The sequence below is a fragment of the Chenopodium album genome, chromosome 2 (assembly GCF_948465745.1).
Source record: "Chenopodium album chromosome 2, dcCheAlbu1.1, whole genome shotgun sequence".
In the NCBI taxonomy this organism is placed as follows: domain Eukaryota; kingdom Viridiplantae; phylum Streptophyta; class Magnoliopsida; order Caryophyllales; family Amaranthaceae; genus Chenopodium; species Chenopodium album.
In genome coordinates this window covers 79,800,356-79,816,765 of record NC_137835.1, presented here as the reverse complement: position 1 = coordinate 79,816,765, position 16,410 = coordinate 79,800,356, and the positions used below count along the sequence as shown (strand labels likewise).

General features: G+C 35.0%; 2 protein-coding genes across 3 annotated transcripts; one reads left to right on the top strand and one right to left on the bottom strand.

Moving 5' to 3' along the window:
• Positions 1 to 1,245: 1,245 nt before the first annotated feature.
• On the bottom strand, positions 1,246 to 6,273 carry LOC145589235 (phospholipase D gamma 1-like). The gene is made up of 10 exons (XM_081645777.1): positions 5,347 to 6,273; positions 5,009 to 5,125; positions 4,693 to 4,887; positions 4,339 to 4,596; positions 4,177 to 4,245; positions 3,886 to 4,033; positions 3,310 to 3,458; positions 2,015 to 2,179; positions 1,726 to 1,923; positions 1,246 to 1,539 (listed from the first exon to the last, which is right to left on the bottom strand). The coding sequence occupies exons 1-10, from the start codon at positions 6,271 to 6,273 to the stop codon at positions 1,246 to 1,248; spliced, it is 2,520 nt and encodes an 839-aa protein (XP_081501903.1).
• Positions 6,274 to 7,762: 1,489 nt separating this feature from the next.
• On the top strand, positions 7,763 to 15,290 carry LOC145602399 (pentatricopeptide repeat-containing protein At1g74850, chloroplastic-like). 2 transcript variants are annotated; one of them, XM_081658601.1, is made up of 4 exons: positions 7,763 to 9,816; positions 12,691 to 13,005; positions 13,089 to 13,196; positions 14,497 to 15,290. In XM_081658601.1, exons 1-4 carry the CDS (start codon positions 7,973 to 7,975, stop codon positions 14,837 to 14,839), a joined length of 2,610 nt encoding a protein of 869 aa, XP_081514727.1. In that variant the 5' UTR covers positions 7,763 to 7,972; the 3' UTR covers positions 14,840 to 15,290. The 2 variants fall into 2 exon arrangements, with proteins under 2 accessions (XP_081514727.1, XP_081514720.1); XM_081658594.1 differs by having other exon boundaries at positions 14,494 to 15,290.
• The last annotated feature ends 1,120 nt before the right edge of the window (positions 15,291 to 16,410 follow it).

Genomic DNA, 16,410 nt, shown 5'->3' with positions numbered 1-16,410 from the left:
AGGGTGAATTTACTGTTTTACCCTTTAGGAGTTGTTTGTTTTGGGAAGTGGAAGGGGCACCGAGTGGTGAAATTGGCGGATGGACGGTGGGAGGAGACTTACGGGTTACCGGGTGGTGGGGCCCACATCCCCACATTAGAGAGAAATTGGAGTTTCAATTTGATTAACGGTTTTTGATTCCCACTATTAACAACTTTTTCTTTACATTTGGCCTATTTTCAACCTAACCTAATTCTAGCTCATATTTGTCTTTTGAGAGTATGTGAATTTCACATCAAAAAGTTCAATCCCTACCTTATACTCCCTTGGCCCCTTCTAATACTTCTCGATTGTAATTTTGACACTATTTATAATGTGAGAGAATCTTCTAAATTACTCTTAATATATAGGATATAACATAATCATATTGGGTCTTATTTGATCCATCTCGATGAATAGATTATTAATGCGATTTTTTCCCCACATAGTCCTGAGTTTTTTATTTATTCACCCTATACTCATGAAAATATTCAAATTCACCATATGTCATTGAGTTGTTACAAAATTTCACCATATACCCCTAATGACAACAAGATGAGTGGAATTTGATTAATTATACATCGACACCACTTATATCTCTCCTTTCATCCCTGAAACCACTCCTCTCCTTTGTCCAATCCCTAAACCGCTCCAAATCTCAAAATTCATATCCATACAATCGATTTTGAGGATGAGAAAAAGAAATTTAGGAATGTATTTAGGGTAGTTTCGGGTCATAATTGACCCTAATAATTGACAAAAGTTAACAATCATTAGTCATCAATGGTATATGATTATTTTTGTGAAAACTCGAGGGTATATGATGAATTTTACTACCTTCGTTACATATTATTTGCAATGATTTGACATAAAGTAGAGAGAAAAATGTCTAAACGTGGCAAATAATATGTACCGGAGGTAGAATTTACATATTTTCTCTCATTAATACAACAAGAACTCAAAACTCCTTAAACATGGCTAGCTATGGCACACGTTAGTCACACTAGTGAATATAAAAAATTAAGCTTTCTAAGGTTTTTGCAATGCAACAGCAATTAAAGTAATTAATTCATCTACGCTCTCAACTTGGTGCGTTATCAACATTAAACAAGACCAAAGTTCATTTGAAAGCTCAATGAGAAATTGAATAAGTATCATAATCAAAATTGCTTACAGTAAGTTTCTAACACTATTACGAGTAGAATTTTCACGAGTAAACCCTTTTGATTAAATGGTAAGATTTTCTTGGATGCCTGAAAATGTGCCCATAACCTTGCCACCTAAATCTGGGAATTTCTCAGACCCAGGAAGAGGGCTAACCCTGCCCCATCTATCAACTTTCAAAGGGTACTTAAGAAGGTGTCCTTTCATCTCTGTGACTTCATCAATTGAAAATTGAATCCAATTTTGTTCTCCTAATATTCGTACTCGTCTAACACACTCTAGGCTCTCTGGACGCATAAAACAACCCTCAATCGTTCCTAGATGCTCTGCCCAAAGTGACATTCGGTATCCATATATCTGCAAGTACAAATTCTCACATTAAACATGTTCCATTTGCTCAAACTAATTAAGAGTTTGTTCTCATTGACTGAACTGAACTGAACTGAACTTATTAAAGCTGAACTGAAAATAATCGTATGAGAACAGGCCCTAAGTATTATTCATCAACAAGATTACCATATAATGCCTAAAAAAAAAATTTACCTGTCCATGTGGCCGGGAATTCCTTGAGGCCCAAGTGTAGTGAGGTTGATAAGCACCCATTGCGATTTCAGTGTCTCGAGTACCTTCCATTGATCGTTGGTTGATGTTCGCAGAACCCATTATCACATACTCATCATCCACTATCATGCCTTTTGAATGAACATATATCATAAATCGTCGATTCTTCTTCAAAAATGCCTATGTAAAAAAAATAAAATTCACTAACAAGGATGAAAACTCAAAGAAAGAATTTAAGAGAGTGTATTATGTGTTGTTATGAAAAATCAACCTGTGGAGTATTTACACTTCCGCTTGGTACACTATTATCATCTGAAATCTCCCTATTTCCGAGGCAGAAAAAATTCAAGAAGTCTTGAGGCTCGTAATTGTTCTCTAAACCTTTCTCAACCAATGCCTTATAAATTATTTGATACATCATTTGCATTGTCTTGTACTACAATTCATATAAACAAATTTAATAACCGTGTGAGATGAATGAAGAATAGAGTTTAAGATGTCAACTATTACAACAACATACATGCATTATTCTCAAAAAATTATTAAACTTGTATTCAACCATGTATAAGAGACAAAGATTAAAAATATTTTAGGTTCATCAAGATAGCATGCATGTCAATGATCATAATTATCTGTTGCTTGATCACTTAGGTTCATTGATGAAGATAACATGTCAATCAAAAACATCTTTAGGGAAAATATTTTTGTAAAAAATGTAAATTAACTTTCTTAATGTTAAAGAGTTTATATATGTGGCATGAAAACGACTTGGGTTTTGTTATTGAACACATTATGGAAGGGGCCACCTCGTATTCCAACTATAGCTTTATTAGAGCATCCACGATGATTGTGCATAAGAATTTACTAGCAATTTCTAAATACTTAGAGCTAAAAGCTAGCCATTATGGACCTACAAGTAGGGCTGGCAACCTCTAACACGACCCATAATTACTTAAAGAAATCCGAACCCGACCCGACCCAAACCCGAATTCGACCCAATTTGACCCAAACTTTATATTTCGTAATAATATTAAGTTTTACACTATTTTTAGTAGTCTCTAAGCATAACTCGAAAACTGACCCGAACCTGACCGGCTGACCCAAATTGCCACTCCTAGCTACAAAGCTTGTAGCTTTGGTGAACTACGTAACTTTACAAAGCTATGTAGTTTCACTTTACCCAAGACAATAAAAATGATTTGGATTTTTTTAGCATATGATCATGTGGGACGTAATAAGATTACAAAAGGAAGTAGCTTGTCATTGTAGAGATAGTAGCTTAAATGATTTAGCTTGGGGAAGCATGATGCGGCAACCCAAAACTACAAAGACATGTATCTATCCATTATGGATTTAGCACAATAACAAGGTGCAATATTAGATACGTAATAGGATTTCGAAAATGAGAAAGCCTCGAGTTCCCAAAATTTTTTCGTGATGATTCAATTCTTAGTTAGAGAAGATCCCCCTATGAGTTTGTGAGTAGAAGATCAAATTCCAAAATCCTTAATGTGCCATAATTTAATTAAGAATGCATATCAATAAAATTTGTGAATCTTTACTTACTTGCCAATAAAGAATCCTTTGCATGGCAAGACTTTTTGGATCACCTTCTGGCCACATAGGAAGAACAATATATGCAACAAATCTTTCATCTGCTTTTATCTTTTCAGCAATTTTAAGTGCAATCTCAATAGGTATCAAATTATTTGCACCTGCATTGAATTGCGAATAGTAATAAGAACACAAATACAAATGACAAGACACCTAATTAAGAATAACACAATTATATTAGCATGTGGATGCATCACGAAACTCCCCATACTTAATGCCATGTTGGCTCTAGTTAACATTATACTGAGTAGAAGAGAATGAAGTCCATCAAAAGATGATTAAACTAACAATTAAAGCGCAAGATTAGTTTATTTTTACTCTATCAACAAAAAATATTTATCGTAATTGATAATTTCTTTGTTTAATTCTTAAAGGTTACCTCCATCTAACTGTATTTAATTATTTTCAACATTAATAATATGAAGCATTTTTTTAAAGATATTTTATCATTGGTATTTAACCTGTCAATTAAGACGCGGAAATTTAATTTGAGAGGAAAAGAATTTCAATAATAATATCTCATCATACCTAAGCCCTTGTGGGAATCCCAATTAAATGAGGAGCCCAAGAAATATTGATTCTCAATGTAAATAAAATGTTGGGCAGATCGAATTGCATGTACGTATGCTGTATGTATGCTCATGTCTATCAGTACATTTTTCCCACAATAAAGATTCTGCGCCAACATAAAACACAAAATAATGATTAGTGACAACTGACAATATCCGTCCTAAACTTTAACCTCGAAAATTTTGTGTCACGTGTTACAAAATAAAGGGAGTATATATATGAACAATAGGTCAGAGAAAAGAATCTAACCATTTGTGGTCCGTCTTTAGGATCCTTAGGAAACCCTTTTACAGAATTGGAGTCTATCGATCGAAAGACCTAGATAATCATCATAAGTACAATTATAAAACTATATATATCATACATTATTAAGAAACTTTAAGCAATTTGTAAGTGAAGTAACTAATGTACTTGAACATGCCAAGACTCCATATCATCATCATCATTGTTGTTGCAGGTGTGATTAGCATCTAATTGTCCAATAATATTAGGAACCTTATCTATGTGAATTAGATGATCATCATAAGCTCTTTTTAGCTTTTTAATCCCTCGAGGTGAAGACTTTAACCAACGCTCTTGAAAGTTGGTTAAAATGTCATATACTGCTGGACCGTCGATTTGACAGTGCAAATCATGCCACGGCTCTCTAGGACATCCATTCATTGAACCCTACACGGATTGTAAATTATTACCAACTCGTCAAATTAAACAAGTCAAATGAATCAGCCAACAACTAAGTATAAGTGGTATAGATTGAATAATTACAGCAATATTGGGGTTATGATAATCATCGTCGTGTACTGTTTGTAACGTTCTAAATAAAGAGTGCTCCGGGGTATCATAACGCCCCTTACATAGGTCGAGTCCTCCCACAAAAGCAATGAGTTTTCGCTTATGTTCACCTGCATCAGCATCGACGATAACTGTTTTTTGGTGATGAGTGTAAATTGCTCCAGCTTCCTAACCATCATAAACAATTAAACATATATACATAAAACATTATATTCTAGTTAAAATTGACTTGATTAAACATCTTTGTACAAAATAAATGGAATTCAATGTTAGTAAGTTTAAAAAGTACATGTTTTCCAATCAAACTATGCCCTTTCCCACCAGATCGTGGGCATAGTACTACGTGAACTGATGAGCCCTTGAAAAATTTGTAAGTCACTTCATCATCAGTTGCTAACATGCCTTCCTACAAACATCGATAATATAATAATGAATCATATCATCAATAACATAATCATGAAAATCGATAATTTTGTTACATACTACTACGTATTAGTACATTTATAGTACAAAGTCGCATAAGTATAACCATAAGTAACGTGGTAAATTAAGGTAAATATATCATGAATGAAGTTTAAAGTGAAATGGTTGGATAATATGGAGTATGAATTGAAAGAATTAACTTACAGTAGTACGATGAAAAAATTTCCTAGAAGTAGGATCATCCCAAACAAGGACCAAAACTCGTACACCCTCTTGTGCTTTTCCTTTCAAAAGATCTCCCAATGTAACACTAGTTAAGTTAGGATCATCGCGAACAAGTCTAACATTGTGAACAACTGACCACCCCGTTAGATAGACCAAATGTCGAGCATTCGAAATAGCACTGAATACATCATGCCAACATTTCCCATGAACAAAATCTTTGTCATAATCAAGCTTTATATCAGGAAGCATACCATCTTCATAATGAGCATCTTGGTAAAGAGTAACCTTATTTCCTTTTCTTAGAGGAAAATATGTGTTAGGAACACCGTTATATTCGGGTCCGTTACCAACACCTAATTGATACAAGTTCATTTTTTGTACAGGGGTGTATTGAATTGAAACACTTAACTTAGCTCCACTTTCCCAAGGTTTACCTTTTCCTTTCATTATAGGGAAAGTCCCTTCTATTTTCTCCCCTAAAAGCAATTGCTTAGTAGGAATACCGACGGCTCCTATGATCTCGGACCCTACTACATCGTCGTCTTTAACTACAAAATGTAATTCAGGGGCGGTATGTGCCACAGGGACAAAGAAATGTTGCATCCACATTGGGTTTTCATTATCTGGTATAACAAAAGTTCGCGCTATTATTGCACCAGCTATGGATACCGTGACATATGGATCACTTGTTCCATGGGATTTTAGCATTGATAATCGTCCCCCAAATAAACCGGACATGGTTTTATGAATTTGATCCATGTTAGGAAGTTTTTTAGCCTCCTTCACCCAAATGTCTAGATGCCCATGTAGCAATAGATTTTCTAGTGATTCCTGAGTCGTTTGAAAATGCACAAATTCCGTGCCTTGGCCATGTTGAGATCCTTCCATTGACAATGAATCATCCATGCTTCTTCACAAAACTAAGGATCAATGCAAATTAAAATTGTACAATTCAAAGCTAGCTATAAGTGGGGAAAAAAAATCATAGGATCTTATAACTTATAGCAAGAAATCAACAAATTTTCAATAGGTTAATTTCGGATCAATTTTTCCAAATTAAGTGAAAGAAACAAGAGGATTTGTCACATAATAACTACAAATTTACACTCTTTTGGGTGTACATAATGTTACAAGCTTAGCTTGATTGTAATCATTAATAAATTTTCTATGATTTAAAGAAAATTTAGAACAATGCAATCCACCATATATATATATATATGATAAAATAAACATGAAAAAACTACTAAACATTTCACATTGTATATATAATAACTTTATTATTAACTTACCTCTCCAAATTCTCTTTTTGCAATATAGTTACCAAGCTTTTCGTTATTTATTCTTCATGCAAAATGTTGGTTTCTCATTAGAAAAAGTAAGAAAGCTTATAGAAATTGATCATTTTAAAAAAATAAAAAAAGAAAAGAAAAAGAAATATAGGGTTGTGCATTACTTGTTGAGAACCAATATATGTGGAAATGTGAGATACATCATTGCCGGAACGTTAGGGTAACCATTAGAATTATTACATTTTTTAAAAAATAAAATAAAATAAAAAAATTTCTTGGGATTTTCAAGTTTTCATTTTCTTTAGTCAGTTTATAATTTAGAATGTAATTCAACAAGCAAAGGAAAAAAAATAAAAGTTAAATAATACAATAACACTAAGAAAATTTACAATACGGTCATCTTTATAGCCCGCCATAATCAAAGTTTAGTGTTTTATATTACCAAATCAGCATCTACACAACTTATACTACGTATAAGAAAAGGGGAATACGAAAGAAATTTAGAATGTCACATAAGTATATCATCTTTGTTTTTCATTGTTCTAACCTTTTCTTTTAAACCTAGGCAATTTCTTAATTCTTTATCCTTTGATTTTATACTCTTTCAACTCGAATAGTTATCAACTTCTACCAATGCAAATTAATTATATTATCATATCCCTTAAACTCATTCGTTTTCCATTCAATAACTTAGAGCATGAAAAAAAACATAGATGTTCAAGCTTTAATTACTAGTATTAGAACAAAGTTTAAGCCATTTCGATCAAACAACCTTAGCTTAAGGAGTTAAGGGCCTAATCTAATTTACTGAAGTGAACTGAACTGAATAGAGCAGAAATGAATTATTTATGAGAGAAGAAAATTAGGAACTGAACTGAAATTAAGCTGAAAAAAATAGATCATAAGGGTCTGTTCTGATTGACTGAACTGAGCTGAGCTGAGCTGAACTGAATTAAACTTATTGGAGCTGAAGTGAACTGAATATTTTATGAGATAATGAAATTAAGATAAGAACTGAACTGAATCAAGTTACTAGTTAATCGTTAAAAATGAAAAATTAAGTGCTTAATTCAATATAGAGTAACAGATTAATGGGCGGGCATAACAGTTACTAGTTAGCCACCCCTTCCAACGGTCATCGTTATCCAAAACTACCTCTGCAAATTCTACCTTTCATCTTCATCTTCTTCTTCTTCTTCTTCTCCCCCTTTCACCCTTTTCTCTGCAACTTCAATTTCCAATTCAAACACCAAAAACCCTTCAAAAACCCTAATTTTCCGACCTCAATTTCTGATGCAAATTCATCCAACCCCATCATGCTAAAAACTCTAACCTTCACTCTTTCTCTCTCCTGTCAACCTTTTCTCTCTTCTAAACCAAACTCATTTCCCAATTTCCCTCAAAACCCAGTATTACTATTTCCCCAAAAATCCCCCTTTTTCTCAAAACCCTACTCTCTCTCCTCCGATTTCAAGCTCAAAGCTAAAACCAAAGACCTAATTCTGGGCAACCCATCATTCACACTTGAAAAGGGTAAGTATAGTTATGATATCGAGACTTTAATTAATAAGTTGAGTAGTCTTCCTCCTAGAGGGTCTATTGCTAGATGTCTTGATGCCTTTAAAAGTAAGCTTTCTCTTAATGATTTTGCTTTGGTTTTTAAGGAATTTGCTCAAAGGGGTGATTGGCAAAGATCCTTAAGATTGTTTAAATATATGCAGCGCCAAATTTGGTGCAAACCTAATGAACATATATATACTATAATCATTGGGGTGTTGGGTAGAGAAGGGTTGCTTGAGAAATGTCATGAGGTGTTTGATGATATGCCTGTTCATAGTGTACCTCGTAGCGTGTTTTCGTATACTGCTTTGATTAATGCTTATGGTAGGAATGGTCAGTATGAGACCGCCCTTGAGTTGTTGCATAGGATGAAGAAAGAGAGGGTGGCTCCTAATATATTGACTTATAATACTGTGATTAATTCTTGTGCTAGGGGTGGATTGGATTGGGAGGAGTTGTTGGGGTTGTTTGCTGAGATGAGGCATGAAGGGGTTCAGCCTGATATCGTGACTTATAACACGTTGCTTAGCGCTTGTGCTAGTAGAGGGTTGGGTGATGAGGCTGAGATGGTGTTTAGGACTATGAATGAGAGTGGAGTTTTGCCTGATATAACGACATATAGCTATGTTGTTGAGACATTTAGCAAGTTAGGTGAGCTTGGAAAGGTTTCTGAACTTTTGAAAGAGATGGAACTGAGTGGTAAAATGCCTGATATTTCCTCGTATAATGTGTTATTGGAAGCTTATGCACATAAGGGATCCATTAAAGAGGCCATGGGGGTGTTTAGGCAGATGCAAGAAGCGGGTTGCATGCCAAATGCTAGTACCTATAGTATTTTGTTGAACTTGTATGGTGGTCAAGGGAGGTATGATGATGTTCGTGACCTTTTCCTTGAGATGAAAGTGAGCAACACTGAGCCAGATGCTGCAACTTATAATATTCTTATACAGGTTTTTGGCGAGGGTGGTTATTTTAAGGAAGTGGTGACTTTATTCCATGATATGGTGGAGGAGAATGTCGAGCCAAATATGGAGACCTATGAAGGGTTGGTGTTTGCTTGTGGGAAAGGAGGGTTGTATCAGGACGCAAAAGAGATTTTATTACATATGAGTGAAAAAGGCTTGGTGCCAAGTGCTAAGGCCTACACTGGTGTTATTGAGGCTTATGGGCAAGCTGGGCTGTATGAGGAAGCTCTTGTTGCGTTTAACACTATGAATGAGGTGGGAAGTAAGCCCACTTTGGAAACCTTTAACTCTTTGATTCACACATGTGCAAGGGGTGGACTTTATAGGGAGGTAGGAGCAATCGTGACTAGGATGATTGAGTCTGGCATAGGAAGGAACAGTGATTCTTTTAATGGTGTTATTGAAGGTTTTAGACAGGGAGGTCAGTTTGAGGAGGCCATAAAGGCCTATGTTGAAATGGACAGTGCAAAATGTGACCCAAATGAGCAAACACTTGAGGCAGTCTTAAGTGTTTACTACTTTGCTGGGCTTGTTGAAGAGGCAGAAGAGCAGTTTCAAGAGATCAAAGCATTCGGAATCCTACCAAGCATGATGTGCTACTGCATGATGCTTGCGGTCTATGCGAAAACTGACAGGTCAGATTTTTTTGCTATCATCTTCTTTGTGACTTGGTTTTAAAGTATGTATCTCATAGAAAATTTTGACACCCTATTAATTCAGTTAGCAAAGTGATCACACCTTCTAGACAATATACTTGTACACGTTTCACTGATATGGGGCCTGCAGAATGACGTATACTTACACCGATTTAATTATCACCATATTAGACACGGCTATGTGTTTATGTCCTTAAACACTTAGTTTTGCTAGATTTAGCTACAGGTGAAGAAAATAGTCTCTAAAACATACATGGTTTTGCCAATACTATACTTTAAAGGTAATTCTTGTAACCATCACTAAGCCTTTAGGCAGTTGAAACAGAGATTGAGTTCTTCCTCAAGTATGTGATTACATTAATAGATATGGTCATATGGGATGATACTTGAACTCCAAAGAGCCCCTACAGGCATAACAGTGAACATTTTAATTAATTTTGTGTTTCAAATTATGTTGCATTGCAAGATCAACACCAGAATAGCCTGCTCTAGATTCTGAGATTCATGTGCTTTGTATACACAACATGTACCTCTTTTAAAATTTGGTTCTATTTGGGCATTACATATATCACTTCACTGCTCTCCGTATTATTTGTCAATTTAATTGCGTGCAAACAATTTGGGGAAGAAGCTTTTGCCCTTCCTCTTTTTTAATTGATACTTCAAATGCCAAATCTAGGATACTTCTAAATTAGTGTCAGTCTCATTGTGAATAGGAAAATCTTCCGGGTATAAATATTCTCCTTTTCTTTTCAGTTTTTCATGTCTAAGAGCAATTGTGAAAGAATTTTGCTGCTTGAACCATACAATGTTATGCCTCCAGAAGTGTTGGGCTGCCAGGATATCATGAACTGGTTTGAGGAATCTAATATTTGATATACTTTTATGTAGGAGAATTAGGTATACTGTTCGATTTGCTTCCCTTTCTTCCCTATCTTCTTCTCTTCTTCTTCTGAACTTCATCATCAGAACAGTGAAATTTTACAGTTCAGAGTACTTCCTTTGCAAAAGGCATGGGTTATAATATTGTGTTTGGAACCCAAAATCTTTTAGGATTTTTATTTGAGTTTCCTGATTACCTACTTTTTGATGCTACAGCTGGTAGTTAAGGCAAATATTGTCAATATATGAGTTTTTTGACATCTAATACAGAGAACAGTGAAGTGATATCCTCATGAAGCTTTTTTTTTTTCTTTTCAATATGTATATATACAGAATGTCTCTGGTGTCTTTGTTGACAATTATTTCAAGAGCAACTATGACCAAAATGACTCAAAACACTCCTCACACCCCAATTGAGTGTAACCATCTTCTGGGGACCTAATACTTGAGAGACTTGGGATCCTACAAAGAAATCAGTAGTACAAAAAGATTTATTTCAGAAGATTCTGAAGTCTGAACAGCAATGTGAGAGATAAAGGACCTGAAAGATGGTGAAAAAAATGGGGATATTGTAGCTCTATTTTATTTATATTTTGGGTGAAACCTTGATTGTAGGAAAATGGCATTAGATTATGTGTTAAAGTCATTTAGCTTAGATATCAAACAAAGTACTTCCTTTGTTCTTTTATTAATCGATGCGTGAAGTGGATGCACAATCATCAGAAACCATTTGATGAGGAGAGATTGAGAAATATAATAGGAGTGTGATCAGGAGAAATAGAAAGAATCATTGGCCAAATAAATAATGCTACAATTATTTTGCTTCTTTTTCATGAGAAATATGTTGTGATTTAAAAGGAGCTGGGGAAGTACTTTCTATGATCTCAGTTTGCTATCTATAAGACACCACAAGTTCAGCCATTTATGAAAGGAGTGGTAGAGAAAAAGTCCACGTCCCCTAGGCTATCATATGAAGTATATTTCTTTTTTTTTTTTTTTTTTCTTTTTTCTTTTTTTTTTTTTTTTGGGTGCCATTTGGAACAGAAAGGGTATCAATTTATCCACAAATCTAAGAAAGAAAGTGTTGTATCAATTCATCCAAATCTAAGAAAGAAAGTGGTGTTGCATGAATTTAGCACTTCCTCCAAAAATCATTTACCTTGATCCACTCTTTACCAGAAAAACAATCAAAGATCTGAATTGTTGTGAACCTACAAAAATAAACTTCCAATTTCCCATTCTATTGGCAGAAAAGGCTTACTCAATGTACCTGCCTAAACCTCTCAACACCATGTTTCAGCTTGGTAGCATTTTTCTTTCTACTTCAGCCAAACCATCGTTTATCAAATATCGAAAAATTGTGATACAATCGACCTCAGCGAAGTTATGCTTGAAAAGTCACACGTCACAGTCAAAAGTAAGAGGTATTACTGTCTGTAACATGGGAAAATGACTTGAAAAGGCTGATTTAATATTGAAAATTAATGATCAATGATCGATACTGACTGAACTAATCACGATTAACAGTGTGCTTCAGTGAAAGTAAAAGTCTATTGTTTTACATTGGGGAATATGTGTTAGACAGAAGTCTTCTTTGGTTCCGTAGTTTTAATATACATTTTTCAAGTTAGTTATTGTTGAAATTGTCACATTATAGGAATGTTGATTAGATTCTATCTAATAAAATGTAATTATATGCTTGGTAAAATAATTTTGTAAAAATAAAAGTGTATTGCTGACAGTTTCTTACTGAGTTATGATAAATTTTTGGTGGTTCTTTGATTTATACTATTCTGGATTAAACTTGCTGCTTTCAATCTGTCTCTATCAGAAGCTCTGATTTTTTCTCAAAATATTATGCTCTACCTATAACCTTAGACTGTAGCACAAGTGCCAAACATAAATCTCCAATGCCACATATTTTAATCCTTCTAAGAAACATTGTCTCAATCGAGCTTTTTAACCATTCAGGTTAAACAATGCCTACGAATTGCTAAATGAAATGCTGAATCACAAGACTTCCAATATTCATCAAGTGATTGCTCAGATGATCAAGGGAGATTTTGATGATGACTCCAACTGGCAGATGGTAGAATACGTATTTGACAAACTTAATTCTGAAGGCTGTGGCTTTGGAATGAAATTCTACAACACTCTTTTAGAAGCGCTTTGGTGGCTTGGCCAGGAGGCACGTGCAGCAAGGGTGCTCAAAGAAGCAACGAAAAGGGGACTTTTTCCTGAATTGTTTCGTGTCAACAAGTTGGTCTGGTCTCTTGATGTACATAGGTACACATCACATTAAACCGTGTTGAACCCTTTATATATTTTTTTCTTTCCCCCCTTTTATTCTTCAAATGATCAATGTGCAGGATGTGGCCTGGAGGCATATGTGCAGCAATATCAGTTTGGCTCAATGATATGGTAAAGATGTTCAAGGATGGGACAAGTCTTCCGCAACTAGCAACTCTTGTTGTAGTGTAAGCTCCCTTCACTTTCCTCTTTCATAGCCTAAAGCAAACCTGAGCCCTTTGTTTTTACTTTCTTGCTCACCAAATTCCATCAAGCATACATATAAATGCATTATTCTGTCGAGCAAAGAGTAGCACCAAGAAGTTTAATTTTGGTTCAAAACTTATCAGTGACTTGCTGATGGAAATTTGGACAGTATCAACATACTAGTAAATTAAGCATACAACTTCCCAAAATTTACAGATTTAATGCTGAATTACCAGAGCGATAAATAAAAGGGAGACTTTCCATGTTACTTTACTATGAATTATGGCAATATTTTGATATGTAAAGATGCAGTTCATCGTTGGAAGAAATAGGCTCGTATAAATTACTTTGCTAGCTTTCCCTTTTTGAACGACTGTTTTCTCGTGATATAATGGAACTCCTTAAGGGTGTAAAATTGATTTCTGAATTACATTTTTCAACCACCAACAATTTTTTAGTTACTAATTTCAGGAATATAGAAAGGTCATATACACATTACAAAAATAAAATGGTTGAAGAGGGGGAAATAGTATGTATATTGCCTATAAATCTGATCACGTGCCAATGTCATTGTGTCAATCTTTAGTGTGCAGCATTTGACTGGAGGAAAGCTGTTCGTTTGCACAACTAATTCTCATTTATAAGAAAGATGTAAAGTGCTGCTGTTAATGATACTTAGACCCCTAAGATTCAAAAAAGATAGATGCCACATTGACCAAAATTGCAATGCCATTCTTTTGTGTTTTTTGGATTTTTCACTGATACCCTAGAAGTTCCAGCCAGAACTTAGTATGTATAGAGTATAGACCCAGCTGAGTTCTATGTTGCCGTTTAATTGATGAAAGACAGAGGGATGTAGAAGGGCATATGGCCTTATGCTGTCATGCTGGTCTGCCTTATCATGCAAGTGTGTCTCAGAAGGAATTCCTCAACTTTTGCTCCTTTTTGAATATATATACACATGTACTATGGTGGATCTTTAAGTGTTTGTTAGTGTGGACCAATTTTTTTCCGCTTTTAATAAGAAATTCATTTTGTTAATAGATTACGTTGGTCCCTTAAAATCTAGGCTTTTGCTCCCGAGGAAGAGGCTAAAACAAGGAATGCTAATTTCATTCCTGTGTATTCATTAGTGTTTACTCTTGTGGCTTCAAGATATGCCTCATTGTTTATTCTTGCCTTTATCTTAATTTAGATTTGTCATATAAGAAGTTGCATGTGATTGGAATGATACAGTTCTCTTTTGCCTCATGACAACTTTTTCCTTTGTTTCATTAGCAGAAGGGGAGACATGGAGAAAAGCTCTGTAGCAGAGAATTTTCCGGTTGCAAAGGTGGCTAATTCTTTTCTAAAGGATGTTTTGCCATCATCCCAATTTAGTTTCCCTGGTTGGAACAAAGGCCGTATTGTGAGCCAGTCAACCCAGCTTAAGCAGCTATTGTCTGAAATTAAGCAAAACTCTGGTGATTCTGAGACAGGCGAAGTGATTAGACTCAGCAATGCCCCTTTGCCTCTTCCTTTATCAAGGACGTCTATTGGCTCTGGTAGGAAAGAGAAACATAGCAATGATAAAAGAGATACTATCTCGAGAAGACAGAAGGATCTTATGCCTAGTACGGTTTAAGGAAGAGACTCCATTTCAATTGTCCACTTTTCAAGGTTTTGAGTTCTGCTGAATGTCAGTCAAATCAGGCTTCCACGATCATGTTGAGGGTCAATTCAAAATTTGTTTGGCTGAAAACAGCCAAAGCTATTTGTTCCAATGCACCCAACCTGGTTTTCCAACATTGTTCAAGACAATGGGATCTTTTTCCTATCAACATGGCTATGTTGCTACGAGTTTGCAACCCATGAAGCAAGTAGAATTCAGAAACGGAAATTGATTGCTTTCTCTTACCACTTGTAGTCTTTGTACATGATTCCTGTAAAAGAAATTTTGGGCAAAAGTGTTAGTGTAGTCAGGAAACAGAGCTGGTAACAGCTAGTTATACTCAGTTTGTAGTCAAAGAACTGGTGTACCCTTGTGAAGATCCACTATTATAAGAAGAAAACGAAAAAAATCAGATTCCCCTGCATCAGCTGTACGTTCAAGGATCTAAGATCTTTTTTTTTTTTTTTTTTTTTTGAGCAAAGCTAAGTTCTTTTTTACACAATGCTCTTTATCATAGCATGTTTCTAAACCTGAGATGGAAAGGTTTGTAATTTTGTATTGCAGATACTGGAATATTAGCTAGACTTGATCACGCGCCTAGCTTGCTTGGAAGCTACTCTCTCACGTCTCAGGTTGAAGTTCACTCAAGCAGAGCTTAACCGAGACTTTAGCTGGTTCAGACACCTTGCTTCATTTATGGTAACAACTTAAATTACTACGTAAAAAGATTGACTCGAAAAGCTTATTAGAAGGTTCAAATGTATAAACTTAAATAAACTAAACTATTTATGATGATTTATTGTTAATAATAAACAAGATTCACAAGAAATCTTGCTCAGTGGCTTGTTCCTAAATGGCTAAATGTGATAAGTCATAACCCAAATTACGGGACAATAATTTTATCTTTCGTCTTTTGCTGGACTAGAGGTGATCAAACCCCCATTTTTTTTCCTGGACTCTGCTCTCGTTCTTACCCAGGCCCCCATATGTGATAAGTCATAACCCAATTAAAGGACAAAATGAGTTATTCAGCTCGGCTCAATTCAATTCAGTTTATGTTTGGGCCGTCAAACTTGTTAGAATCGATATAGGCTCAGTTGCCCAAATGGTTTAGTGTGGATTTGGTCACAATCAATTAAGGGGGTGCTTAGTTGCGCCTTTTAGAATGGATGCTACTCAGTAGCATCCATTCCAATGTTTGGTTGTTCATTTTTTTTGCCATGGATTATCATAGTAATGGTATTTAACTCTATCTCAAACCATATGTTTTTTTCAAGTAAAAGTTCACGTTTTGGATAGGTTAATGAGGATGGCCATATGAGTTAATTTTGCCACGTCTACATGAGCAAGCAGTTTGAAAAACATGTCGTTACTTTTTGCTTTGAGTCATGTTGATTTTCACATTGCTAAATTTGTATTAAAGTGAAATACGATAAGGGTGACTAATTCTCGTACTTAAAATTTATGTAACAATGTCAAAGATAAGTTGAGCTATATGTGTTACTTATCTAGTGTAGTTGCATTTTCTTTTAATATATCGTGTT

What these genes read in the sequence shown, in the direction of transcription:
- LOC145589235 (XM_081645777.1), bottom strand. Translation starts at nt 6,273, where the DNA reads ATGGATGATTCATTGTCAATGGAAGGATCTCAACATGGCCAAGGCACG. An exon ending in ATAGTTTGATTGGAAAACAT is followed by an intron (nt 4,888 to 5,008) that starts GTACTTTTTAAA and finishes TATGATGGTTAG; the next exon opens with GAAGCTGGAGCAATTTACAC. An exon ending in AAAGGATTCTTTATTGGCAA is followed by an intron (nt 2,180 to 3,309) that starts GTAAGTAAAGAT and finishes TATGAATTGTAG; the next exon opens with TACAAGACAATGCAAATGAT.
- LOC145602399 (XM_081658594.1), top strand. Translation starts at nt 7,973, where the DNA reads ATGCTAAAAACTCTAACCTTCACTCTTTCTCTCTCCTGTCAACCTTTT. An exon ending in GTCTATGCGAAAACTGACAG is followed by an intron (nt 9,817 to 12,690) that starts GTCAGATTTTTT and finishes TTAACCATTCAG; the next exon opens with GTTAAACAATGCCTACGAAT. An exon ending in TGGTCTCTTGATGTACATAG is followed by an intron (nt 13,006 to 13,088) that starts GTACACATCACA and finishes ATCAATGTGCAG; the next exon opens with GATGTGGCCTGGAGGCATAT.